The 26,015-nt window shown below is 44.6% G+C and overlaps 1 protein-coding gene across 6 annotated transcripts in view; it reads right to left on the bottom strand.

Annotated features, from left to right (window-relative positions):
* LOC118369868 (cell division cycle and apoptosis regulator protein 1-like) overlaps positions 1-26,015 on the bottom strand; it is a 37,986-nt gene that overhangs the window by 7,354 nt on the left and 4,617 nt on the right. For 5 of the 6 annotated variants that reach the window (XM_052498765.1, XM_052498763.1, XM_052498767.1 and 2 more), the window contains exons 4-22: positions 24,667-24,825; positions 20,716-20,745; positions 20,550-20,579; positions 19,958-19,990; positions 19,640-19,666; positions 17,825-18,045; positions 17,406-17,532; positions 16,456-16,578; positions 14,305-14,494; positions 13,890-14,181; positions 13,260-13,485; positions 6,775-6,888; positions 6,462-6,628; positions 5,426-5,636; positions 4,092-4,175; positions 3,210-3,398; positions 2,828-3,019; positions 2,372-2,725; positions 1,985-2,192 (exon numbers count right to left, since the gene is read on the bottom strand). In XM_052498765.1, coding sequence (XP_052354725.1) covers positions 1,985-2,192; positions 2,372-2,725; positions 2,828-3,019; positions 3,210-3,398; positions 4,092-4,175; positions 5,426-5,636; positions 6,462-6,628; positions 6,775-6,888; positions 13,260-13,485; positions 13,890-14,181; positions 14,305-14,494; positions 16,456-16,578; positions 17,406-17,532; positions 17,825-18,045; positions 19,640-19,666; positions 19,958-19,990; positions 20,550-20,579; positions 20,716-20,745; positions 24,667-24,825 — 2,977 coding nt within the window. The remainder of the gene's footprint in view (positions 1-1,984; positions 2,193-2,371; positions 2,726-2,827; positions 3,020-3,209; positions 3,399-4,091; positions 4,176-5,425; positions 5,637-6,461; positions 6,629-6,774; positions 6,889-13,259; positions 13,486-13,889; positions 14,182-14,304; positions 14,495-16,455; positions 16,579-17,405; positions 17,533-17,824; positions 18,046-19,639; positions 19,667-19,957; positions 19,991-20,549; positions 20,580-20,715; positions 20,746-24,666; positions 24,826-26,015) is intronic. The other variant, XM_052498768.1, reaches the window with a different exon arrangement.

Genomic DNA, 26,015 nt, shown 5'->3' with positions numbered 1-26,015 from the left:
GTCAGTGCAGAATGAGAGGACAGGAGAGGAGCGCGTCAGTGCAGAATGAGAGGACAGGAGAGGAGCGCGTCAGTGCAGAATGAGAGGACAGGAGAGGAGCGCGTCAGTGCAGAATGAGAGGAGAGGAGAGGAGCGCGTCAGTGCAGAATGAGAGGACAGGAGAGGAGCATGTCAGTGCAGAATGAGAGGAGAGGAGAGGAGCGCGTCAGTGCAGAATGAGAGGACAGGAGAGGAGCATGTCAGTGCAGAATGAGAGGAGAGGAGAGGAGCGCGTCAGTGCAGAATGAGAGGAGAGGAGAGGAGCATGTCAGTGCAGAATGAGAGGAGAGGAGAGGAGCGCGTCAGTGCAGAATGAGAGGACAGGAGAGGAGCATGTCAGTGCAGAATGAGAGGAGAGGAGAGGAGCGCGTCAGTGCAGAATGAGAGGACAGGAGAGGAGCATGTCAGTGCAGAATGAGAGGAGAGGAGCGCGTCAGTGCAGAATGAGAGGACAGGAGAGGAGCGCGTCAGTGCAGAATAAGAGGGCAGGAGAGGAAAGTGTCAGTGCAGAATAAGAGGGCAGGAGAGGAGCGCGTCAGTGCAGAATGAGAGGGCAGGAGAGGAGCGCGTCAGTGCAGAATGAGAGGACAGGAGAGGAGCGCGTCAGTGCAGAATAAGAGGGCAGGAGAGGAGCGCGTCAGTGCAGAATGAGAGGGCAGGAGAGGAGCGCGTCAGTGCAGAATGAGAAGGCAGGAGAGGAGCGCGTCAGCGCAGAATGAGAGGACAGGAGAGGAGCGCGTCAGTGCAGAATGAGAGGACAGGAGCGCGTCAGCGCAGAATGAGAGGGCAGGAGAGGAAAGTGTCAGTGGAGAATGAGAGGAGAGGAGCGCGTCAGTGCAGAATGAGAGGACAGGAGAGGAAAGTGTCAGTGGAGAATGAGAGGAGAGGAGCGCGTCAGTGCAGAATGAGAGGACAGGAGAAGAGCGCGTCAGTGCAGAATGAGAGGACAGGAGAGGAGCGCGTCAGTGCAGAATGAGAGGACAGGAGCGCGTCAGTGCAGAATGAGAAGACAGGAGAGGAGCGCGTCAGTGCAGAATGAGAGGGCAGGAGAGGAGCGCGTCAGTGCAGAATGAGAGGACAGGAGAGGAGCGCGTCAGTGCAGAATGAGAGGGCAGGAGAGGAGCGCGTCAGTGCAGAATGAGAGGGCAGGAGAGGAGCGCGTCAGTGCAGAATGAGAGGGCAGGAGAGGAGCGCGTCAGTGCAGAATGAGAAGGCAGGAGAGGAGCGCGTCAGTGCAGAATGAAAGGGCAGGAGAGGAGCGCGTCAGTGCAGAATGAGAGGGCATGAGAAGAGCGCGTCAGTGCAGAATGAGAGGACAGGAGAGGAAAGTGTCAGTGCAGAATGAGAGGAGAGGAAAGTGTCAGTGCAGAATGAGAGGGCAGGAGAAGAGCGCGTCAGTGCAGAATGAGAAGGCAGGAGAGGAGCGCGTCAGTGCAGAATGAGAGGAGAGGAGCGCGTCAGTGCAGAATGAGAGGAGAGGAGCGCGTCAGTGCAGAATGAGAGGAGAGGAGCGCGTCAGTGCAGAATGAGAGGGCAGGAGAAGAGCGCGTCAGTGCAGAATGAGAGGAGAGGAGCGCGTCAGTGCAGAATGAGAGGAGAGGAGCGCGTCAGTGCAGAATGAGAGGGCAGGAGAAGAGCGCGTCAGTGCAGAATGAGAGGGCAGGAGAGGAGCGCGTCAGTGCAGAATGAGAGGGCAGGAGAGAAGCGCGTCAGTGCAGAATGAGAGGACAGGAGAGGAAAGTGTCAGTGCAGAATGAGAGGACAGGAGAGGAGCGCGTCAGTGCAGAATGAGAGGACAGGAGAGAAGCGCGTCAGTGCAGAATGAGAGGACAGGAGAGGAAAGTGTCAGTGCAGAATGAGAGGAGAGGAAAGTGTCAGTGGAGGATGAGAAGACAGGAAAGGATTGTGTCAGTGGAGAATGAGAGGACAGGATTATCATGTGTACCATCTTCATCGTCGTCGTCTTCGGCCTCAAGAGGGTCGTACTCCTCAGCATTGGTGTTGCTGCTCTCATCCTCCTCCTTCTCCTCTATAGACTCCTCCTTTTTCAGCACCTCCTTCTCTTCCTTCTCACCCTCCTTCTCACCCCCCTCCTCGCTCTCCTTCTCGCTCCCCTCCTCGCCCTCCTTCTCGCCCCCCTCCTTGCCCTCCTTCTGGGTTAGGAAAAGACATAACAGGAACAAGTTAGAACAAGCAGACCGTTTGAAAATCCAAGCATTTGAATCATGGCGTAAACTTGTATTTTAAGTAAGCTACAATGTAAACTGCTTCATGATCTAGTAAAACTGTCAATATGACTCCAATGCATCTTCAAGAGCTATGAGCCACCTACCTTCCTCTCCTGTTCCTCTTCCTTTGCCTTCTTCATCGCCGGCTCGCCGTTCTCCTCCTCGCCTTTCTTCACTTCCCCCTTCTGCCTCGCCTCTTTCTGCCCCGCCTCTTTCTGCCCCGCCTCTTTCTGCCCCGCCTCTTTCTGCCCCGCCTCTTTCTGCCCCGCCTCTTTCTGCCCCGCCTCTTTCTGCCCCGCCTCTTTCTGCCCCGCCTCTTTCTGCCCCGCCTCTTTCTTGGCCTTCACCTTCTTGTCTTTCTTGTCATCCTTGCAGGGCACAGAGGCCAGGGCCTTGAAAATCCTATAGCCAAAGTCTCTCTGTAGCATCTCATTAAACAGCTCCGCGAACAGAGACACCTGGAGAGAAGAGAAGACAGCAATATTTGATGCAAATCTGTACTTCTAGGCATCTAAATGAGTGTTCAAGTGTGTATGTCCTGAATGTGTGTGTTGTCTCACCTCGAAGGAGTGTTCCTTGTTGTCCTCCAGTCTGTAGTCCAGCAGCACGCTCAGAGACATGACGCTGCAGTCAAACTTTCCGCTCTTGGCCGCCCAGTTGGGGTGAACGATGATGGTGGGCTCGTCTGGCAGGACGTACCGCTTCTCTCTGCGCTGGCGCTCCAACTCCTCCTGCTTCTTCCTTTCCTCCTCCTGATGGACATACAGACAGAGGGAAGGAGAATCAGAAACAAGTAATCAGTCGATCCATTCTAGTAAACCAGCCATAGTGATGCTGTTGGTGTGTTAACTGTAGCTGTGCATTAAAAGCATACCTCTGTCCAGCTTTTGTGCTTCTGTCTATAAGCACATACACTAGCCGAAGTGCCCAAACCTCCTGTACCTCTCTGTCCTCCTCCATAAGTTGAGGCGCCTCCTCCTCCGGGGCCTGGCTCTCCGGTAACTCGGGCTCCTTGGCCTCCTCCACCTGCTCTTCCACCTTCAACTGCTTGGTGAGACGGGCAATCAGCTGGGACTTTAACCCCTTAGAGCTCAGGGAGCGGGACTCTAACTCCTTACGAAGGTCATTCACCTACAGCAGAGAGAGGTGGTTGGTCAGTTCAACATTAAGCATTATGAACTTACAATGTCTCTTGCATATGGATTGGATATACAATGTGATTCAAACTATTTTGTGCTGAACAAACGTGTCAAGTGAGCAGTATGCAGATTGCGGAAGCCACTTCTTTTGTATCACTTTACGACGCAGCAACACGTCACGTCAGTCAACACGTCACGTCAGTCAACACGTCACGTCAGTCAACTCGTCAGTCAACTCGTCAGTCAACTCGTCAGTCAACTCGTCAGTCAACTCATCAACACAGGAATGAGCCACACAATACATCAGTGCATAACAAAAAAATATATGCACACCAGGAAACTTCCTGTGGAGAAGCTAATTATATACAGGAATGTACAGTCATGACTTGTGATTAGTCTATTGTTAAGATGGTTGTGGAGTTGCATGGCTAGAGAGATGAGGATGTGGGTCCTGCCTCTGACTCGCTAGCAGTGCCAAGGTTAAGTTATTTCCTGCAGTGATCATCACCATACACATACAAAAAACATGTAGACTATGTACTCACTAATGTAAATCTCTTTAAATAGAAATATCTGCTAGATGTCTTTGAAAGTCAAAGTAATTCACTTTGTATTGACTGAGTAATAATATTCAGTCAGTTCTCAAGTATAGGCTATTCAACAATCAAATACTTGAGAACCCTACCTTCATTGATTTCGGATCAAGCTTAGCCCAGTGTGTCGGAGTGGTCACCTCCTTCGAATCTTCTTCATCCTTCTCCTCTTCCTCCTTTGAGAAAGAACCATCCAACCGAGACAGAAAGAAAGAAAGAGAGGGACAGCAAACCATTAAATCACCACCGTTTTAAATAGTAAAAAAAAAAAAAAAGTTGATCCGTGCAAGAAGCAAGGTTCACATCCTGTGTCTCTGATAGTTTCTCTGGTCCTAGTTAGTAGCTCTGGGATGATAAAGTAGTCCTCTGCTACTGCAGGGTGGGTAGGTAGGTAAACACAGGGATACCACCCTCTAGTTCTATATAATAAAACCTTTATCAAACCAACGGAAAACCAATGCCCCCGCCCCCCAGCGGCCAATCAATCACGTTCTGTGGAACACAAAAAGGTAAATCAATGACAGTGGGTTCCAAAGGGGGTGTGGTCTGTGTAGTGGAAGCTTCATCAGGTTCAACTCAAAGCTGGTGCCCCCAAACTCAGTGTTTAGCTTAACTGTCTGTATGGAGTTCCCTAGCTAGCTATCCTAATCTAACATGGATTCTGATTAGGAATAGTTCTGGATTCTGCATTCTTTTGGTTCAGTTTAGGTTCTAGAACATCATAGAAAACCTTATGTCAAACCAACTGCCCTGGAACAAACCAAGCTCTAGATACAGTCCAATCAAAAACAGGGACAGACAAGAGACAGAACTTAGGGGAGGGGATTTTCTCTCCTTTCGAATTCAGCAGATATTGAAGTTAACAAATTATTATAAAAAGGAAACAAAATCTAGAACATACACACATCAACGCAACTGGCTCTGCAGGTTCCAGTAGAATCCTCAGTAATTCCAAGCAAAGAATCAAATGTCATTTTATCCACCCCACTTGCAAGTAGACAATTCCAAGCAGGGTCATTTTTGATTAAATGTGATGATAACACAAGCAAATTAAAACTTAAGCTATATCCAGTTTGGTACCCAATTATGAGACATTTCTAGAGCTGGAAGCTGATTGGCCAGTTGCGGCGGTATCGATCAGATACAACCTAGTCTCCTTCCACTGTGTGTCTGCCGAGTGTGAGGGCAGGGAGGGGTGTAGGGCGGGGAGGATAAGGGTAGGAGCAGGTAGCAGGACGGTAGGAGAGGAACTGAACCTAAAGGGGGTATGGTAGTTCAGGATTCTGCCTGCATTGTGTGTATTTAGGTGTGTATAACATATGTAGTGTGTGTATCTGGGGTTGTTGTGTCTAGTGAATATCCTGTGCCTGTGTTGGTCCTGTGAGAAGCAGGGGAAATGAGAAGAAAGGGATTAGCGGTTCAGTGCCTGTTCTCCATCAGCCTCCTTCCTCTCGGCGGACAGCTTCTCAGCCAGCTGCTCCCGGAGTCCCCGCGACAGCCCCTCCCACTCTGAGCGGGTAGGAAGACAATGCCAAACATCCGGGAGAAACAAAACCACTGTCTCCACATGTGCGGGCACTGTCCGCCCCTTGTGAGTCTCCTCAGGGCGATGATAGCGAATCTCTGCAAAACGATACCTGTCGCAAAGGAAGAAGGCGCATTGGAAAGAAACATTCCAGTCAGGGACACACATCTCTTAAAAACAGGGCTAGGGCTAGCCTAGGCTACATTCCCCCAAATGACTTTTGAACTTGTTACAGTATCCCCCCAACACAAAGAACACACAATTAGCGTAACGGAACCCAGTCCGCAGCTCTCCATTGGTTGTCAGGGGTAACGGTGGCCATTTTGGTAAATTTGACAGAAAAACATCACCCCTGGTAACACCCCCAAAACCGCCCCAACCCTCGCCTTCAGCCAATTAAAGCTCAGTATTTCTCTGTTGCGACTTTGCGGAGGGGAGTTTTTGAGAGAAGACACAGAATCATAGGACAGGACAGTGAAAGCAAGAAGTTAAATATGTAAGATATTTAACAGAATGAAAGGGGGGGAAAAATCAACACAAAAAGGTTATTGTGGCGTCTTCTGGTCCGGGAGACTGCTCTTTGAGCCACAGAATCAATCACTCATTCATCCGCCCACATAGATATACAAAGATGGAGAAAAGCAGGACGTCATCATACCGTAGCCAACGGGACATATTGCGAAACAAAAAATTATTAAGAGGCAAATCAAATGACAGAATCATAGTCATTAACGTCCAAAAGACAAACCAACAAAAAAAAAGCACCCATCCAAAGTGTCAGATATCGATATTAAGCGTTGGAAGGTGAGAAAACCATCACGGGCCGTCACCATTTGTATTTTTTTGGTAATAATATTACCACAGGTCTAGTTATATAGAGAAAACCCACAGAGACAGAAAAGAGAGAAGGGAGGTTGAGGAGAAGAGCAGGACTTACCACTGAGTGCAGAGACTCAGGTCTATGCCTGTGAGGGCCTTACAACAGCGTATGGCTGTCTTTATGAGCACAGCCGGGTCCTTCTCAGGGTCCACTCCATCCAGGGAGGGGGACCAGTGGCCCCCGATGGCCATAGCCTCGTCCTTACCCCGCATCCCCACCAGGAACTGAGAGAGAAATAGAGAGACAGAAGGACAGAGAAATTGGAAAGAGAAACAAGAGAAGTAAAAAATTTAAAAAAAGAAGCCTAAGCTATGCAACTTACTCATAACTACTACGTACTGTACGAACCAGTGGTTGACACCTAACTGACCTTGATGAGGCGGGCAGGGTGCTGGAAAGCGTCTCTAAGTTCTTGGGGGTCCTCAGCCAGAGCACAGGACTTATGGTAGAGCTCCTCTAGACTGGGGTTGGCCAGCAACATCACCTATTCAACACAAGACAACAGACAGGACAAGTCATGGTGTGAACGTTTGTGTGTGAACTACCTTATTGCTGTAAGTGGTATTAGGTGTGTGTATCCCAGCATAGCGCTGAACAGGTGTGTGTGTCGGGGTTTCCGTTAGCCAGTAATAGCTGGCTTTCGTCCGCATAAAAAAAAAAAGCAGATAAATAAAATTGCTGCTGGCGAATTGTCTGGGAGAAGAAGACTGCTTTATATCCTCTTCATTGATGGAAATACATTTGACTGGTCATGCTTATCGGTCTGTAGACACATTTGACTGGTCATGCTTATCGGTCTGTAGACACATTTGACTGGTCATGCTTATCGGTCTGTAGACACATTTGACTGGTCATGCTTATCGGTCTGTAGACACATTTGACTGGTCATGCTTATCGGTCTATAGACACATTTGACTGGTCATGCTTATCGGTCTACAGACACATTTGCATAATTTAGTGGAATTAAATTGGAGCTTGTGTGCAGTATATTGGTTATGCATCTTATTTATCACACTCGTACAGCATACAGATACAGAGCCTTTAGGTGGAAAATCTGTCAGACTGCGCAAGAGCTGCTGCTGCATCTTGTGGTGCTTTCAAGACAACTGGGAAAGTGATCTTCAGGTCGGAGCTCTAGAAAGAGGCCCGAGTTCCCGAGTTGGATGACCGTTTACACAGATTTTTCCCAGTAGGATCTCGTTTTTCTTTTCTCCAGTTCCCAATTGTCTTGAACACACTAAGGTCACAAGACTTCAGAGTTCTCAGTTGTTTTGAACGTGGCATCAAATGGCAACATAAGGCAAGCTTCAGCAGGTCACACCACTTTGCAATGAGCTGGAAGCAGTATGCAATTAGAAAACATTTAATACATATGAGGCATGTCTTACCTTGCTTCAAAGTAGCCTATTAGAGCTCCTCTCTTTCAAATCTAATTTTATTGGTCACATACACATGGTGAGCAGATGTTAATGCGAGTGTAGCGAAATTCTTGTGCTTCTAGTTCCGACCGTGCAGTAATATCTAACAAGTCATCTTAATTTCAAAACAACTACTTTACACACACACGTATGTAAAGGAATGAATGAGAATATGTACATATAAACATATGGATGACCGATGGCTGTGCGGCATAGGGAAGATGCAGTAGATGGTATAGAGTACAGTATACACAGTTGAAGTCGGAAGTTTACAAACAGAGAAATAGAAGCTGAGGCTATCAGATTGTTAAACAGCCACCACCAGCACAGAGGTGGCTGCCTACCTACAGACTTGATATCATTGACCACTTGAATAAATGGAACACTAGTCACTTTAATAATGTTTACATAATTCACATTACTCATCTCATGTAGATGTCGACCGATTAATCGGAATGGGCGATTAATTAGGGTCGATTTCAAGTTTTCATAACAATCTGAAATCGGTATTTTTGGACAATTTTTTTATTTTTTTTACACCTTTATTTAATCTTTATTTAACCAGGCAAGTCAGTTAAGAACGCATTCTTATTTTCAATGATGGCCTAGGAACGGTGGGTTAACTGCCTTGTTCAGGGGCAGAATGACAGATATTTAGCTTGTTAGCTCTGGGATTCAATCTTGCAACCTTACAGTTAACTAGTACAACGCTCTAACCACCTGATTACATTGCACTCCACGAGGAGCCCGCCTGTTACGCGAATGCAGTAAGCCAAGGTAAGTTGCTAGCTAGCATTAAACTTATCCTATAAAAAACAATCAATCATAATCACTAGTTAACTACACATGGTTGATGATATTACTAGTTTATCTTGCGTGCCCTGCGTTGCATATAATCGATGCGGTGCGTATCATTGCTCCAATGTGTACCTAACCATAAACATCAATGCCTTTCTTAAAATCAATACACAGAAGTATATATTTTTAAAAGAAATCCAGGTTAGCAGGCAATATTAAGCAGGTGAAATTGTGTCACTTCTCTTTCGTTCATTGCATGCAGAGTCAGGGTATATGCAACAGTTTGAGACGCAGAATTTTACATAACATTGAAGGTTGTGCAATGTAACAGCAATATTTAGACTTATGGATGCCAGCCGTACGATAAAATACAGAACGGTTCCATATTTCACTGAAAGAATAAACGTCTTGTTTTCGAGATGATAGTTTCCGGATTCGACCATATGTTTCTGTGTGTTATCATGTTATAACTAAGTCTATGATTTGATAGAGCAGTCTGACTGAGCGGTGGTAGACACCAGCAGGCTCGTAAGCATTCATTCAAACGGCACTTTTGTGCGTTTGCCAGCAGCTGTTCATGACTTCAAGCCTATCAACTCCCGAGATTAGGCTGGTGTAACCGATGTGAAATGGCTGGCTAGTTAGTGGGGTGTGCACTAATAGCGTTTCAAACGTCACTCGCTCTGAGACTTGGAGTGGTTGTTCCCCTTGCTCTGCATGGGTACCGCTGCTTCGAGGGTGGCTGTTGTCAATGTGTTCCTGGTTCGAGCCCAGGAAGGAGCAGGGAGAGGATGGAAGCTATAATGTTACACTGGCAATACTAAAGTGCCTATAAGTTCATCCAAATGTCAAAGGTTAATGAAATACAAATGTTATATAGAAAATTGTCCTATAATTCCTATAATATCTACAACCTAAAACTTCTTACCTGGGAATATTAAAGACTAATGTTAAAAGGAACCACCAGCTTTCATATGTTCTGAGCAAGGAACTTAAAATGTTAGCTTTCTTACATAGCAAATATTGCACTTTTACTTTCTTCTCCAACACTTTGTTTTTGCATTATTTAAACCAAATTGAACATGTTTCATTATTTATTTGAGAATAAAATGATTTTATTGATGTATTATATTAAGTTAAAATAAGTGTTCATTCAGTGTTGTTGTAATTGTCATAATTACAAATAAATAAATAAAAATAGGCCGATTAATCGGTATCGGCCTTTTTTGGCCCTCCAATAATCGGAATCGGCGTTGAAAACCATAACCGGTCGACCTCTAATCTCATATACTGTATACTGTATCCTTCACTATCTATTCTTTACTATCTATTGCATCTTAGCCGCTCTGTCACTGCTCATCCATATACTTTATACTAACAGTTGAAGTCGGAAGTCTACATACACTTAGGTTGGAGTCATTAAAACTCGTTTTTCAACCACTCCACAAATTTCTTGTTAACAAACTATAGTTTTAGCAAGTCAGTTATGACATCTACTTTGTGCATGACACAAGTAATTTTTCCAACAATTGTTTACAGACAGATTATTTCACTTATAATTCACTGTATCACAATTCCAGTGGGTCAGGAGTTTACATACACTAAGTTGACTGTGCCCGTGTCATCACGGGAAAATCTAAAGAAATCATCTAAGACCTCAGGAAAGAAATTGTAGACCTCCACAAGTCTGGTTCATCCTTGGGAGCAATTTCCAAACACCTCAAGGTATCAAGTTCATCTGTACAAACAATAGTACGCAAGTATAAACACCATGGGACCACGCAGCCTCCAAGAGATGTCTCCAAGAGATGAACGTACTTTGGTGCAAAAAGTGCTAATCAATCCCAGAACAGCAGCAAAGGACCTTGTGAAGATGTAGGAAACAGGTACAAAAGTATCTATATCCAAAGTAAAACTCCTATAATCCTATATCAACATAACCTGAAAGGCCGCTCAGCAAGGAAGAAGCCACTGCTCCAAAACCGCCATATAAAAGAGAAGAAATGTCCTCGTCTGACAAAACAAAAATAGAACCGTTTGGCCATAATGACCATTGTTATGTTTGGAGGAAAAAGGGGGAGGCTTGCAAGCCGAAGAACACCATCCCAACCGTGAAGCACAGGGGTGGCAGCATCATGTTGTGGGGGTGCTTTGCTGTACGAGGGACTGGTGCACTTCAAAAAATAGATGGCAACATGAGGAAAGAAAATTATGTGGATATATTGAAGCAACATCTCAAGACATCAGTGAGGAAGTTAAAGCTTGGTCGCAAATGGGTATTCCAAATGGACAAAGACCCCAAACATACTTCCAAAGTTGTGGCAAAATGGCTTAGGGACAACAAAGTCAAGGTATTGGAGTGGCCATCACAAAGCCCTGTCCTCAATCCTATAAAAAATCTGTGAGCAGAACTGAAAAATGTGTGCGAGCAAGAAGGGCTACAAACCTGGCTCTGTCAGGAGGAACAGGCCAAAATTCACCCAACATATTGTGAGAAGCTTGTGGAAGGCTACATGAAATGTTTAACCCTAGAATTTTTACTGGGATTAAATGTCAGGAATTGTGAAAAACTGAGTTTAAATGCATTTGGCTAAGGTGTAAACTTCCGACATCAACTGTACATATGAGATGAGTAATGTAGGGTATGTAAACATTATATAAAGTGGCATTGTTTAAAGTGACTAGTGTTACATTTATTACATCCAATTTTTTATTATTAAAGTGGCTAGAGATTTGAGACAGTATGTTGGTAGCAGCCACTCAATGTTAGTGGTGGCTGTTTAACAGTCTGATGGCCTTGAGATAGAAGCTGTTTAACAGTCTGATGGCCTGGAGATAGAAGCTGTTTAACAGTCTGATGGCCTTGAGATAGAAGCTGTTTAACAGTCTGATGGCCTGGAGATAGAAGCTGTTTAACAGTCTGATGGCCTGGAGATAGAAGCTGTTTAACAGTCTGATGGCCTGGAGATAGAAGCTGTTTAACAGTCTGATGGCCTGGAGATAGAAGCTGTTTAACAGTCTGATGGCCTGGAGATAGAAGCTGTTTAACAGTCTGATGGCCTGGAGATAGAAGCTGTTTAACAGTCTGATGGCCTGGAGATAGAAGCTGTTTAACAGTCTGATGGCCTGGAGATAGAAGCTGTTTAACAGTCTGATGGCCTGGAGATAGAAGCTGTTTAACAGTCTGATGGCCTGGAGATAGAAGCTGTTTAACAGTCTGATGGCCTGGAGATAGAAGCTGTTTAACAGTCTGATGGCCTGGAGATAGAAGCTGTTTAACAGTCTGATGGCCAGGAGATAGAAGCTGTTTAACAGTCTGATGGCCAGGAGATAGAAGCTGTTTAACAGTCTGATGGCCTGGAGATAGAAGCTGTTTAACAGTCTGATGGCCTGGAGATAGAAGCTGTTTAACAGTCTGATGGCCTGGAGATAGAAGCTGTTTAACAGTCTGATGGCCTGGTCTGAGATAGAAGCTGTTTAACAGTCTGATGGCCTGGAGATAGAAGCTGTTTAACAGTCTGATGGCCTGGAGATAGAAGCTGTTTAACAGTCTGATGGCCTGGAGATAGAAGCTGTTTAACAGTCTGATGGCCTGGAGATAGAAGCTGTTTAACAGTCTGATGGCCTGGAGATAGAAGCTGTTTAACAGTCTGATGGCCTGGAGATAGAAGCTGTTTAACAGTCTGATGGCCTGGAGATAGAAGCTGTTTAACAGTCTGATGGCCTGGAGATAGAAGCTGTTTAACAGTCTGATGGCCTGGAGATAGAAGCTGTTTAACAGTCTGATGGCCTGGAGATAGAAGCTGTTTAACAGTCTGATGGCCTGGAGATAGAAGCTGTTTAACAGTCTGATGGCCTGGAGATAGAAGCTGTTTAACAGTCTGATGGCCTGGAGATAGAAGCTGTTTAACAGTCTGATGGCCTGGAGATAGAAGCTGTTTAACAGTCTGATGGCCTGGAGATAGAAGCTGTTTAACAGTCTGATGGCCTGGAGATAGAAGCTGTTTAACAGTCTGATGGCCTGGAGATAGAAGCTGTTTAACAGTCTGATGGCCTGGAGATAGAAGCTGTTTAACAGTCTGATGGCCTGGAGATAGAAGCTGTTTAACAGTCTGATGGCCTGGACATAGAAGCTGTTTTTCTTTTTTTTTCTGCCTTTCTAACAGGTATATTTTCATCTTCGTCACATGAAACCGCTCTCATGTGCAGTGCCCTTTTGACATTGACGGTTTCCCGCTAAATGCATTATTGAACGAACAGTCGCGCTTATGTGTAGAAATAATAGTTTGAGCTAAACGTTGTGATCTGTTGCATCAGACTCATTGCTTTTTAACATCTAGTTTTTTAATGTAGCCTAGGCATACTGGTTGGATGAATTTGGGATCTATCATCCCTTAACTGTCCCACAGTCTGTTTGGAATAGGCTATTTCTTTCTCGACAAGCTGACAAATAGATTAGGCAGACTAAACATTTGTACTTTAGTAGATTGACATAGGCTAGTGATGCATGTGTGTCCGTTAAATTTCTCAAATGTCCGGTAAATTAAAATGCTGCCGGTCAAATGTTTGGTGCCACATTTTCCGAACGGAAACCCTGGTGTGTACACTTGCATGCAGCCCGTCTGTGTGTATACCCCACCTTAGCGCTGTATGTGTGGTTGGCATCAGGAGGGTCCAGCACAGCAGTGTTCTTGACCAGAGAGTCCACCTCCTTGTGCATGATGTGGAAGTTACAGTAGTTGCCGAACTGGAAGGGTCGTTGCAGGGGGAAGCCATCCACCCAGGTGAACACAGCATTAAAGAAGTCACTGGGGATGTACAGGCTCTGGTAGCGTCTCCTCAGCTCCATCATGTCACAGTTAGAACTGGAGGGGAGAGAAATAGTTCTGTCAGAACAGGGAGAGAAAATAGTACCTTTCTCCCTAATGTACAGTCACTGCAAATGGTTCTAGAATGGATGAAGAGCACCCGGGATCCGCTTCCATGCAGCCACAACACATTGTTTGTTTGATCAATTACCAAACATATTTTATACAAACTCAGTTGACCTCATATGCACTTTCTTTATAACTATCAGAAACAGAATGAAAACTGTAAGAAAGGCCCAGAGAGGTTTCCAATACCCCTTATATACAGTTCACTAGAAACAAAGTTCAATATATACAGTTCACTAGACACAAAGTTCTGAAGTAAACTGACCCCTGACTCAGAGATCGTATCAAATCAAAAGCTGAAAGTGTTCAATCATCATAATGAATGGCTGACCCACCCGTCCAGGCTGAACTTGGAGAACTGGACAGTATAGCGAGGCACCACCCTACGAGGGCGGCGGGGGGAGCGGTCACGTCTCGGAGAACGGTCCCTGGAGCGTTTACGTGTGGGAGAGCGCTCTCTGGACCTCCTGCGCTCACGGTCTCTTTCACGACTGCGTTCATCCTTGGTCCTGAGGATGAGTTCAGGGCGGTCGTTGCGGTTGGGGAAGCGGGGGGAGGGGTCCAGGCGCCTGACTGGCTGAGGCATCATCCTCCTTGGGGGCTGGAGCAGACCTCCTGAGAACACATCTAGCGGGATGGGCAAACACACATAAAAAATCCAAATGTCTTTATTTTCTTCAGAAGTAGCAAGCTAGCAACTCAAAGCAAACGCATCAGAGAAACACTAATCATCATCATAGAGCCCCCTACCTTTGGGTGGTGGCTGTGACAGCAGGGGCGGAGGGGGGTTCAGGAGGAGCGGGGCCAGGGAGGCAGCAGAGAACTGGGCCTGGAGCAGGGGAGGGGGGCCCTGGGCCTGTACACTGAAAGTGTTGGGGGGAGGCAGAGACTGGGGCATGTTGGGACCCGGTTTCATCATGTTGGGGCCTCCAGGCTGACTCTGGAGAGGGGGAGAGAGGAGAGGTTAGCATTATCCCAGGGCTGTTCCATGACGTATGCTGTTATCAGAGTAAGGTTTTTTTGTTTTGATTTCTTGTCCCAAATAGGAGCTTTTAGTTTAAGAAATGTGCTTCATTATGCATAGAGGACATGCACCAAATGAACCAGAGGTTTGTGCCGCTCCCAATAGGTAACCAGGTGCTAAAGCAAAACAGAACTAGAGGAGTGAGGTTTTGTTAGACATCTTTCAGCCACATTATTTTGGGGGGCGGTACAGTCGTTGCAACTGTGTGTTAAAGCAAAACAGAACTAGAGGAGTGAGGTTTGGTTAGACGTCAATTAAGTACAATGACTCAATTCTGTCAAAAAACTAGAAAACTTCTGCCGAAGTAGCATATATTCGGTCAGCATTATCGACAAAGACAAGTTCCATGAAGAAACAAGGCAACAGTAAACATGTTGTCTCCCACGAATGATGCAGCGCGCTACCCTCCTTTGGGCAAATTAATGCTATTTTCTAAATGGCGGATATCTACGGCAAGACTCATCATTCACGTTTTGTAAAAATCGGGCCAGTAGTGTCAGATATAGCGTGGGTTAGCAACACATCTCCCTGAGCATGTGTGCCAAATGTCAGCACTCCGAGTCAAATAGATTAAGAGATATAATAATGTGCCCTTTATAGTGCCACCAGGTGGTTGATATGAATATTCTTGCATATGTTGAGTCTTGACAACATGTGTACCAAATTGTGTTACAATACAAATACCCTTGCCTGATTTATTATGCCAGACCACACTCACGTGAATGTTTATTGGTTAATAGTGGCCTTCTTGTTTTAGGTACTAGTCTGGAAAATATTGAGGTGAGAGACCTTTGTCCATAGATGTCACATATCAAGTTTTGAGTAGATCAGTCATTCGGTGTCAAAAGTGTAGCGTTTTAAGTGTATTTCTCAAAATACTAAATGGTGGAAAATCCTGAGGCAAATGTATTTATGTACCGAATTTCATTGCTTTAGGTCAAACGGTGTGATGGGGTGTGACCTTTCAAAGTTAGCATTTTCAATCTCTTGTCATAGTGGCACCATCTGGCCAGTCAGTTTACTTTTTTTATATGCCGGATATTTATCGCAAGACTCAAGTTCCATCAAAATCTGCCCAGTGCTGTCTGAGATATTGCGTGTGACTAACATACAAACGAATGTATGGACGGAGACAGATCCACTGTCCCCTCCCCGATTTCATGGTAGGGGACAACTACAAAATGGTCAAGTTATAAAACATCTGTGAGATGTATGGAGAACCTTTCCACTTTTGATAGGTTGTTCCTACCCTGTTCGTATGGTAAAAAAGTGCATATCACGTATGAAAATCATGTATTGATCATAACATTGAGAAGGAAAGGGTTAGAAGCGAAGAAAAAGTGTATCAAAGTGCATTCTGTAAGAAATCCAAGAAATCTTAGTATTTGTTCCTTTAACTACTGTAAAGTCTCAAAATGTAAGAGAAAAACACAAAAAGCATTACTATCTCAATGGGACTCTCTCATTAGCCTAAATGAACAATGACAGGACATCTTATGGATAGCACTCTCCCCCATTGAGAGATTGACGAACGTCACCGTTAGAGAAGCCCAGTGTAAAGAGAAATGTAGATTGGGATTCATTTGTGTTTCTGAAAAATGTTCTGAAAGACAATGGGCCCAAAGAAAAAGAAAATGTATTTCTAATACTATTCAACGATATATCATATGCGCTTTAAAAGATCAGGAAGCCATCCTGGTCCAAAACAACAAATTAATACTCAGAGTGAAGATGGAAGAGAAGAGAGAAATGAGAGAGAACAGAAGGAGAAAAGAAGAAGATGGAGAAGAACGGGCATCAGAAAGGACAGAAGAGAGAAGAGAGAGAATAGGAGGGGCGAGCCCATAGAGAGGTGTGTGAGGCAGGACGAGGGTTACATTTTGTCTGCTGTCCATGCCAACGGGGTGCATGTCTGAGTAGCGCTGATGCATCCCCGGGTCAGCATAGAAGCTGCTTAGCTGTGGGGGAACTGGAGGTAAGGACTGGGGCTGCTGCTGAAGCTAGGAGAGGAGGGTGGAGAACAAAGTGGTTAATAACAGATACACAACCATAGGGCTGGATTCCAATCTGATCACTTTCAAACTTCACTTCTGCACTAAGTTCAGGGGGTGAAGACAGCAATGGTGCCATCTATACTGTAGGCTTACATTACATTTCCATTTGAGAGATTGAGTCAACCATGGCAGACGGGAAGACAGACAGGCATGCAAACTGGCAAGGGCCCAAAAAGTTGACATGGAACATGTAGGTGCAAAGGTGCAAGCAGGACTGTCACTGTGTTCCGTTCATCCTTTATGGCGGTGGAAGTCAGAGGCTGCGTAACAGCGAAGACTAGTCAGACTGGACTGTGCTCTACAGGTGGAATTATAAGATAGTGTATCTACTTCACACACACTGCAAGCCACTCCAATAATTAAATGTAACAGAAGTATTTAAATCAATGTCTGCATACTCCAGATTGTCATTACGGCTAAATTACATATTAAAACTGATGGATGCGGACGGAGAGAAAGAATATCTGAACTCTGAAATTCTCATTGTAGGGAAGCATTCTGTGCTTAGTCAATGATTTCAATATGAGAAACATACAATCCCCATCCACATTTACATGGATTACCCATCGCCGAAAAGTGACGAGTTTGCATCCCTGAGAGAGCAAATGATCAAATTGGAACCAAACCCTGGAAGCACTCACATTGAGGTGTAAGATGTCACTGGCTAAGGGCCACCAGCATCATGTTCAGTGGGGTAACAAAAGTGTTCTTCAGTTTCACTTCAAGTCTACTGAATGTGACCCAGATTGCTGTGGAGGCTAGGTGAGGCTCACCGATTGGTTGGCCAGCTGAGGTAAGGTCTGAATGCGCTGGGCATTCCATTTGAAGGGCATGTTGGGGTTATACACGGCCTCCACTAGGACCCTGTCGCCCACCTGGGGGGTCTTCCCCTTCACCGCACTGTGGAGACAACACCCATTATTCACCCACTTGGAAGTGCTTTAGAAACTGCAACATATAGAGGCTTGAAACAAGACATTTCTGCTTTGAATAATGGTACACAAATTACAGATGCAACCAGCAAAATATAGGAAACCCACCAAAAAAAAGGAAACTGGTCCGATTAATGAGACACTTGATGTGAAACATCTAGCTACATTTTCTGTGGACCAAACCCAAATGGACTTCTCAACCCTATGGACTTGTGGAGATCTGAGAGGACTTGGGCTAGAGGCAGAGACTGGACACATACCTGAGCTGGAAGAAGACGTCCTCGTCCACAAAGCCAAAGGTGTCATGCAGCTTGTTGACCACGCCGGTGAAGACGCGCTGCTTCTGTGGCTGGCTTTGCTGCTGGCTCTGCTGCTGGCTCTGCTGCTGGTGGCTAGAGCGAGGCGTGGGATAGGACACGGTGATCTGGGCTGTCTGCTGGGGGTTGGACAGAGAGAGGCTGGTGGGGAGAGCCACAGGGGGCTAGGGAGGAGGAAAGTTATAGGTCAGAATCAACGTCACCCTACTCCTACTTTCTCTATGGCTGCGGTCCAAACACTTAAAAGACGCACCCTCGCCCACTTACCCTCGCCTTATGCCCTTGGGAGAATCCCCGTCGCCATCTTGGAAGGTGGTTCAAATGATTAGCCAAGCAAGGGAAGTTTGTAACGTAAGCCCTCTTTTTTAGTCGGCTTTACGAGTGTACAATTATGTTCACGCCAGGGCCTGAAACTCCCCATAATTCAATTTGCAACGATTGTACATCCGCTAAGAAAAGTCAGCGAAAGTTTCAAAACAACATCGAAGGAAAAGTCAAAAGAAGTAAAAACGAATGTAAATAAGTTAGAAATGGTGCTACTAATGCACATAACGGCACAAACACGTCTCGTAAAAAGTAAATATGTTTTTGTTTGGTTATCTTTTGGAAATTGTAGAAATAAAACATTTCCATTCTTCAGAGGTTCCAGCTGGACAGGCTAACTTTAGTTAGGTAATTAATTATCTAGCTGTCATGCAGTAGGCGTATATTAATAATAATATATTTAATATTAGTACACATGCAATCATAATTGACTGTAGAGCATATAAAGCACCCACAAACTTCCGGTGTCGGAAAACACAATCATTGCGGGATCAAAGAGTGACGAATTTCAGGCCAAGAGTGGTCCATTTAAAAATAATTCCTTCCTCCCTCGCCCTGCAAGTGTATACTCATCAGACGTTGTGATAAGTCATCAGAATTGTCCACTTAATTTGAGGGCTGAGGGGATAGGGTGTTTGGACCGCCGCCTATTAGTCCTAAATGTGTGGATTGTAATCACGCCAGGACTGCAAAACTCTGCTAATTTTCCAACATTATCAAGGTTTTCCAGAAAACCTGGTTAGAAGATTCATGGAATCGGGAGGGATTAAGCAGAAAAGCTGGAATCTTCCAGCCAGGATTTCTCATAAAACTGGAATTTTGGGTAAGTAACCAGAATTTTGCAACCCTAATCAAGCCCACTAAATTCAAAACATGTGTGTCTAACAATGGAACTGCTGGAAGTGTCTATTCTAATCAAATGTCCCATAGCGGGCCTTCTCATTTACCAGAGGTGTTAATTATTATTGTGGCCATACACGTCCCATTGTATTTGGCTGTATGCTATGAAGAAGGTCCATGGGGCGACGCACAATTGGCCTAGCATCGTCCGGGTTAGGGAGGGTTTGGCCGGTAGGGATATCCTTGTCTCATCGCGCACTAGCGACTCCTGTGGCGGGCCAGGCGCAGTGCACACTAACCAGGTCGCCAGGTGCACAGTGTTTCCTCCGACACATTGGTGCGGCTGGCTTCCGGGTTGGATGCGCGCTGTGTTAAAAAGCAGTGCGGCTTGGTTGGGTTGTGTTTCGGAGGACGCATGGCTTTCGACCTTCGTCTCTCCCGAGCCCATAAGGGAGTTGTAGCGATGAGAAAAGATAGAAACTACTAACAATTGGATACCACAAAATTGGGGAGGAAAAGTTTTTTTTTTAAATAAATAATAATTTTAAAAAATTAAAAATTAAACATGTAAAGTGGTAAGGCGGGGATGCCTACCGGGAATTTGTTTTCACCACTCCAGTTCTTTCAACATCAGCGGAGGCGTCAGAAAAGGAGGCAAGGAGAGAAGGTGGCGTTAGGATGTTATCACAATTCTTTCCCCAATAGCTTTGGGTTGTATTGTATCGCATTATTCCAAAATCACCACCTATGTATAAGAGAGCTCTTGGAATTTTCATGACAAAATGGTATCTTCTTAGACCTATTATGGTAGACTAAATAATTATCCTCAAGACAAGCTGACGTCAGTGGCATCAATTTTGCTAAAAGGTGCAATAAATGTACCAGAGACTAGTTTGTTCCTAATTATCCTACCTGTGAAATCAGCGCTTGCTGGGCTTGGGGGAGCTGTGGAGAGGAAGAGAGGAAGAGAGAAAGACAGGAGAGAGGAAGAGAGAAAGACAGGAGAGAGGAAGAGAGAAAGACAGGAGAGAGGAAGAGAGAAACAGGAGAGAGGAAGAGAGAAACAGGAGAGAGGAAGAGAGAAACAGGAGAGAGGAAGAGAGAAACAGGAGAGAGGAAGAGAGAAACAGGAGAGAGGAAGAGAGAAACAGGAGAGAGGAAGAGAGAAACAGGAGAGAGGAAGAGAGAAACAGGAGAGAGGAAGAGAGAAACAGGAGAGAGGAAGAGAGAAACAGGAGAGAGGAAGAGAGAAACAGGAGAGAGGAAGAGAGAAACAGGAGAGAGGAAGAGAGAAACAGGAGAGAGGAAGAGAGAAACAGGAGAGAGAGGGCGGGACAGAGGCAAAGGAAAGGAGAGTGAGAAAGAGGAAAGAGGGGAGAAAGACAGAGGTTGAGAGAAGTCAAGAGGTTAATACTGACAGTGTCTGTACATTCCCCACCCTAGCACCAAGCATAAAGGGCATTGTGATTTAACTGTGCTGCGGCTGTGAACTGCTGCTGCTTACCCCGTATAAGTCTGTGTGTTGTTGATGTTGCTAAAGAGATAGGGTACACAAACAAGACTTTCAATGCGTCAACAGTAGAGTGTTGATTGATACACATAATGATTATGGCCTTTCTCAAATCAAGGCGATTCAGAGTTGTCTGTGTGAGTTGCAAACATCAATTTACCCCGTATGAGTCTGTATGTTGTTGATGTTGCTGAAGAGACGGAGTACACAAAGACGTAGAAATTGCAATAAGTACTTAATCGAGTAAACAGTACAGTTGATTGATACATATGAGTATAGGGCTGGGTGATATGTCCACACTATCATATCACTGAATTTCTTATTTTTGACTGTATTTGATGTTTCTGAATAATAAAATATATAAATATGCATTATGAATAATATAGACCTGACAAGAGAGTAAAATACACAGATATTGGCACCATTCACAATTTCGTCTAAAATAAGTAACACTAACTGCACAGGACCATTAATTAATTTCGCAAGAAATTCTGGTTTAGGTCTACTGGTAAATGTATCTCACCTGTGGTAAACTGCAGGTGCCTACAGGTAGGGTTGGGCGATATGGCCAAAATATAACGTCACTATATTTTTCTTATTTTTTACACTTTGATGTTATTTGACATAGTTGATGTTTTCCTTAATTCTAAGTGGTTTTAATGATCTTTGCTCCATTCTGATTGCTTTATACTGTTTAACCAAAATGCAACCAATTTGTTTTATTATAAGTAGTCCTGTAACTGTCCAGTCCTGTAACTGTCCATACCAGTACCTGTTGAACGTATTGTACGTCTGTCTATATGTCTTATTTTGCAGGTTATTGTTTTGTTTGTCTGTTTTTTACTCCAACTCACATCAGGTTAATAGGTTTGAGAAGGTTAAGCCAGGGAAGCAGTTGGCCAGTAATGGAGATTAAGATGGGGGTGTGGGAGGACTCAAGGGACAAGCAAGGGATTGTTGGCTAGTCGGAGCAGCGCCACTTCTGTTGCTTTCAAATTTCAATCATTTTTTTGTAAAAATAATTATACCAAAAAGTATAAGACAAAGTTGACAGTGAAGTGGTCCCATTTGTAGAACATCGCATAGGAATATAAATGATATTTTTGTAGCCTCAAACTCTGGTACACAACCAACGGTTTCTATTTGCATAGAACATTTGATATATTCCAGCATTTTCATACATTTCTTATTTTCTTGCGCTAACTTGTTTTCATTTACACACTGTCCCACATTTATTTTGTCTTAGCATGCCTATATTTCGTTTTAAACTATCTTAAATGATTCTCACTCTCCTCTTATACCCTGACAACACCGCTCACATCGCATGCGAGAGCGTTGCAAAATACATTTTGAAAAATATGTTATTCAATTATTGCACCCACACAACAAAATCCTACAATGTGATTTTCTGGATTTTTTCCCTAATTTTGTCTGTCATAGTTGAAGTGTACCTATGATGAAAATTACAGGCCTCTCGTCTTTTTAAGTGGGAGAACTTGCACAATTGGTGGCTGACTAAATACATTTTTGCCCCACCAAGTTCAAAGATGAAAAAGCCTGGAAGGAGAGGTGACTAGAAACGATTCGGTTGACCGTTTTATGTGTAGATTAATTGGAGGAGTAGAGGACCTTGTGCATTTCAGGTAAAATAACTCAATGTTTATATCCCAGGACAAATTAGCTAGCAACAGCGAGCTAGATAAATAGGACAAATTAGCTAGCAATTGTAAGCTAACCAGCTAAATTGCCATAAATGTTCAATGCTTTTCGACCTATCCCCAAATTAATGGAATTGGTTCAGAGTTTTTGATATTTTAACCTGAGTGTCGTGATCGCATTTGGTGTAGGGGGACAAAATAAATGTATGCACGATGGCGCATGCACGCAGCCGGTTTGGGTTCTGTGTTAGACTGTATTATCAGCTTCAGCTGCAGTTGTTACTTTCACCACTAGGGGTTGTCAGACAATTTCCGAGGGTATATTTGGCACGGTTGCCCTCCCGAAGTTGTTGACTTGTTATGCTAGCAAGTTAGACAGCAGTTCTCAGCTGTCAGAAGTTTCTTACTGGTGCTTAAAACAGATTGGCAAAACAAAATTTGAGTGATTATGTAAAGTAAAAATCCAAAAAGGTCTGTGAAAGTGGCGCAGCGGTCTAAGGCATCTCAGTGCAAGTGGCGTCACTACAGTCCCTGGTTCAAATCAGGGCTGTATCACATCCGGCCATGATTGGGAGCTCCATAGGGCTGCGCACAATTGGCCCAACGTCGCCCAGGTTTGGCCGGGGTAGGCCGTCAATGTAAATATTAATTTGTTTTTAACTGACTTACCCAGTTAAAAATAAAGATTACATTTATAAAAAAATATAAAAAATAAGAATACCGGTATCTTTTTTTACTGTTTGTCGTCCAGCCCTACATGAGTATGACCGTTCTTAAATCAATGCGATTCAGAGATGCACATCAATAATTTACCCCGTCCGTATAAGTCTGTATGTTGTTGCTGAAGAGATGGGGTACACACAGATATTGCAATAAGTACACTATATATACAAACGTATGTGGACACCCCTTCAAATGAGTGGATTTAGCTAATTCAGCCACACCGTAGCTGACAGGCGTATAAAATCGACCACACAGCCATGCAATTTCCTTATACAAACATTGGCAGTAGAATGGCCTTACTGAAGAACTCAATGACTTTAAACGTGGCATCGTCATAAGATTCCACCTTTCCGAAAAGTCAGTTCATCAAATATCTGCCCTGCTAGAGCTGTCCTGGTTAACTGAACGTGGTGTTATTGTGAAGTGGAAACGTCTAGGAGCAACAACAGCTCAGCTTCGAAGTGGTAGGCCACACAAGCTAACGGGGAAAAAGGGTCTGTTCTCGATTGCAACACTCACTACCAAGTTCCAAACTGCCTCTGGAAACAACGTTTGCACAATAACTGTTTGTCGGGAGCATCATGAAATGGGTTTCCATGCCTGAGCAGCCACACAAAAGCCTAAGATCACCATGCGCAATGCCAAGTGTCAGCTGGAGTGGTGTAAAGCTAGCCACCATTGGACTCTGGAGCAATGGAAACACGTTCTCTGGAGTGACGAATCACGCTTCACCAGATGCCAGGAGAACGCTACCTGCCCCAATGCATAGTGCCAACTGTAAAGTTTGGTGGATGAGGAATAATGGTTTGGGGCTGTTTTTCATGGTTCGGACCAGGCTCCATAGTTCCAGTGAAGGGAAATCTTAACGCTACAGCATACATTGACATTCTAGACAATTCTGTGCTAACTTTGTGGCAAAATTTTGGGGCTGGCCCTTTCCTGTTTCAGCATGACAATGCCCCTGTGCACAAAGCAAGGTCCATACAGAAATGGTTTGTCCTGATTGGTGTGGAAGAACTTGACTGGCCTGCCTGGCTCTGACCTCCCCCCCATTGAACACCTTTGGGATGAATTGGAACGCTGACTGCAAGTCTGGCCTAATCGCCCAAAATCTGTGCCTGACCTCACAAATTATCGTGGCTGAATGGAAGCAAGGCCCCGCAGCAATGTTCCAACACCTAGTGGAAAACCTTCCCAGAAGAGTGGAGGCTGTTATAGCAGCAAAGGGGGAGCAACTCCATATTATTGCCCATGATTTTGGAATGAGATGTTCGACGAGCAGGTGTTCGACGAACAGGTGTCCACATACCTTTGGTATTTCATTGAGTAAACAATTTTTTTTTTTTTTTGAGACATATCAAGCGACCAGCATCATCAGCAAGGTCTTTTTCAAGATAAGTTGGTGATTCAGAGTTGTACATCAATAATTTGCACCTATAAAAATATATCAAACAAATACTACATTGGACGAGGTCAAAGAGAATAAAAGGTCAACTGTGCTCCAGCCTAAAACAAATCTGATTCAACAAAGTGATGCAAATGTATTTTACTTAAGTGAAACCCATTGAGTGAGTGAGTGAGTGGTCTACCTGTCGTGATATGAACTGGCTGCTCTGGGTTAGAACATTCAGTGTTCTTAAAGTTCTGACACTGACAGTTTTGCTGACAAGCTCTAATTCATTTACAATCCAAGCAACAGTATTTCACTTGGTGTATTGGCCATGTCTCACCTGATGGGGTACATTATAGAGCTGTTGAGGAGGAGGCTGCTGTGGAGGAGGTTGTTGCTGCTGTTGCTGCTGTTGCTGCTGCTGCTGCTGTTGTTGTTGCTGCTGCTGTTGTTGTTGCTGCTGCTGCTGATACTGCTGCAGGGCAGAGTTCATTTGAGACTGAAACAATAGGAGAGACGAGACAGAGAAAAAGTTAAATGACAGGAGTGGCAGGCAGCCTAGCAGTTAAGAGCATTGGGCCAGCAACTGAAAGGTCGCTGGATTGAATTCGTGTCGACTCTGTGAAAAATATGTCTGTGCCCTTGAGCAAAGCACTTAACCCTAATTGCTCCTGTAAGTCGCTCTGGATAAGAGCATCTGCTAAATGACTAAAACGTACATGTAAAATGTTGATGCTCTGTCTGGATAGACAAGACTCAAGAGCGTAAGATACGACTCAGATGTGACAGGTGAAACGTCGACAAAAACACTAGCTAGTCTAAATGTGTCAGCCTTTTCTTTTAATTAAATTTCAGGAAATGGCCCTTAAGTTCTGTTGCGGTTAATTTGAGTGATGTCAATTTGAAGGGAAGACTATTTACTGAACAGTTAAGTGACTCCATGCTCAACTATATGTGATTTCAAGATGGTGTAGCAGTCAGGCGTCTTTGTCTTCGTCTTGTGCCGTGTATATATCTTTTCATATATTTTTTCCTCGCAAATATTTATATTTTTCTTAACATCAGCCTCACCCAATGTGGTATGGATCTGCTATTTTCTTTACTTTAGAACCGGAACCCCCCAACAGAAGCTAGCCAGCTAACTAGATACTAGTCAGCTAGCCACTGCTTGCGGTCGTCAGCTAACCTTTAGCCCAGACAACTCAGTCTACACAGCGCAATTCCACCCAGAACATATCTGAATTCTTTCTCTCCATATCTCCAGATTCCTAACGTAAGCTCTGAACCTTTTCACCTGGATCATCACCGCTAGCTAGCTGCTATCCGAGTGGCTACTCCTTGCTAACGTCTCTGTCCCGAAGCAAGCACCAATTAGCCTGGAGCTAGCCTATGCTAAGCCCATCTCCCGGCTAGCTGAAGAGGTCCATCAGCCAGTCAAGGGCTACAATACCGATTTTGCCAATTGGCATGGACTCCTTTTATTGCTGATACGGAGCACCGCCGATCCATCACAACTGTTTTTTCAACAGTTACCTCCGTTGCGACTTCCCCTGAATGCCCATCTGCTATCCGCGGCCCGCTAGCCGTCTAGAGCAGACTGTTAGCTGAAGAGGTCCATCAGTCAATTTCTTGGGCTACTAACAATATTATGCCAATTGGCCTGGACCCTTTTACTACACGGACCCCTGC

This window comes from Oncorhynchus keta, chromosome 36, assembly GCF_023373465.1.
Source record: "Oncorhynchus keta strain PuntledgeMale-10-30-2019 chromosome 36, Oket_V2, whole genome shotgun sequence".
Taxonomy (NCBI): domain Eukaryota; kingdom Metazoa; phylum Chordata; class Actinopteri; order Salmoniformes; family Salmonidae; genus Oncorhynchus; species Oncorhynchus keta.
Note: the sequence above shows the minus strand (reverse complement) of the source record. Positions and strands in the feature narration are given on the sequence as shown.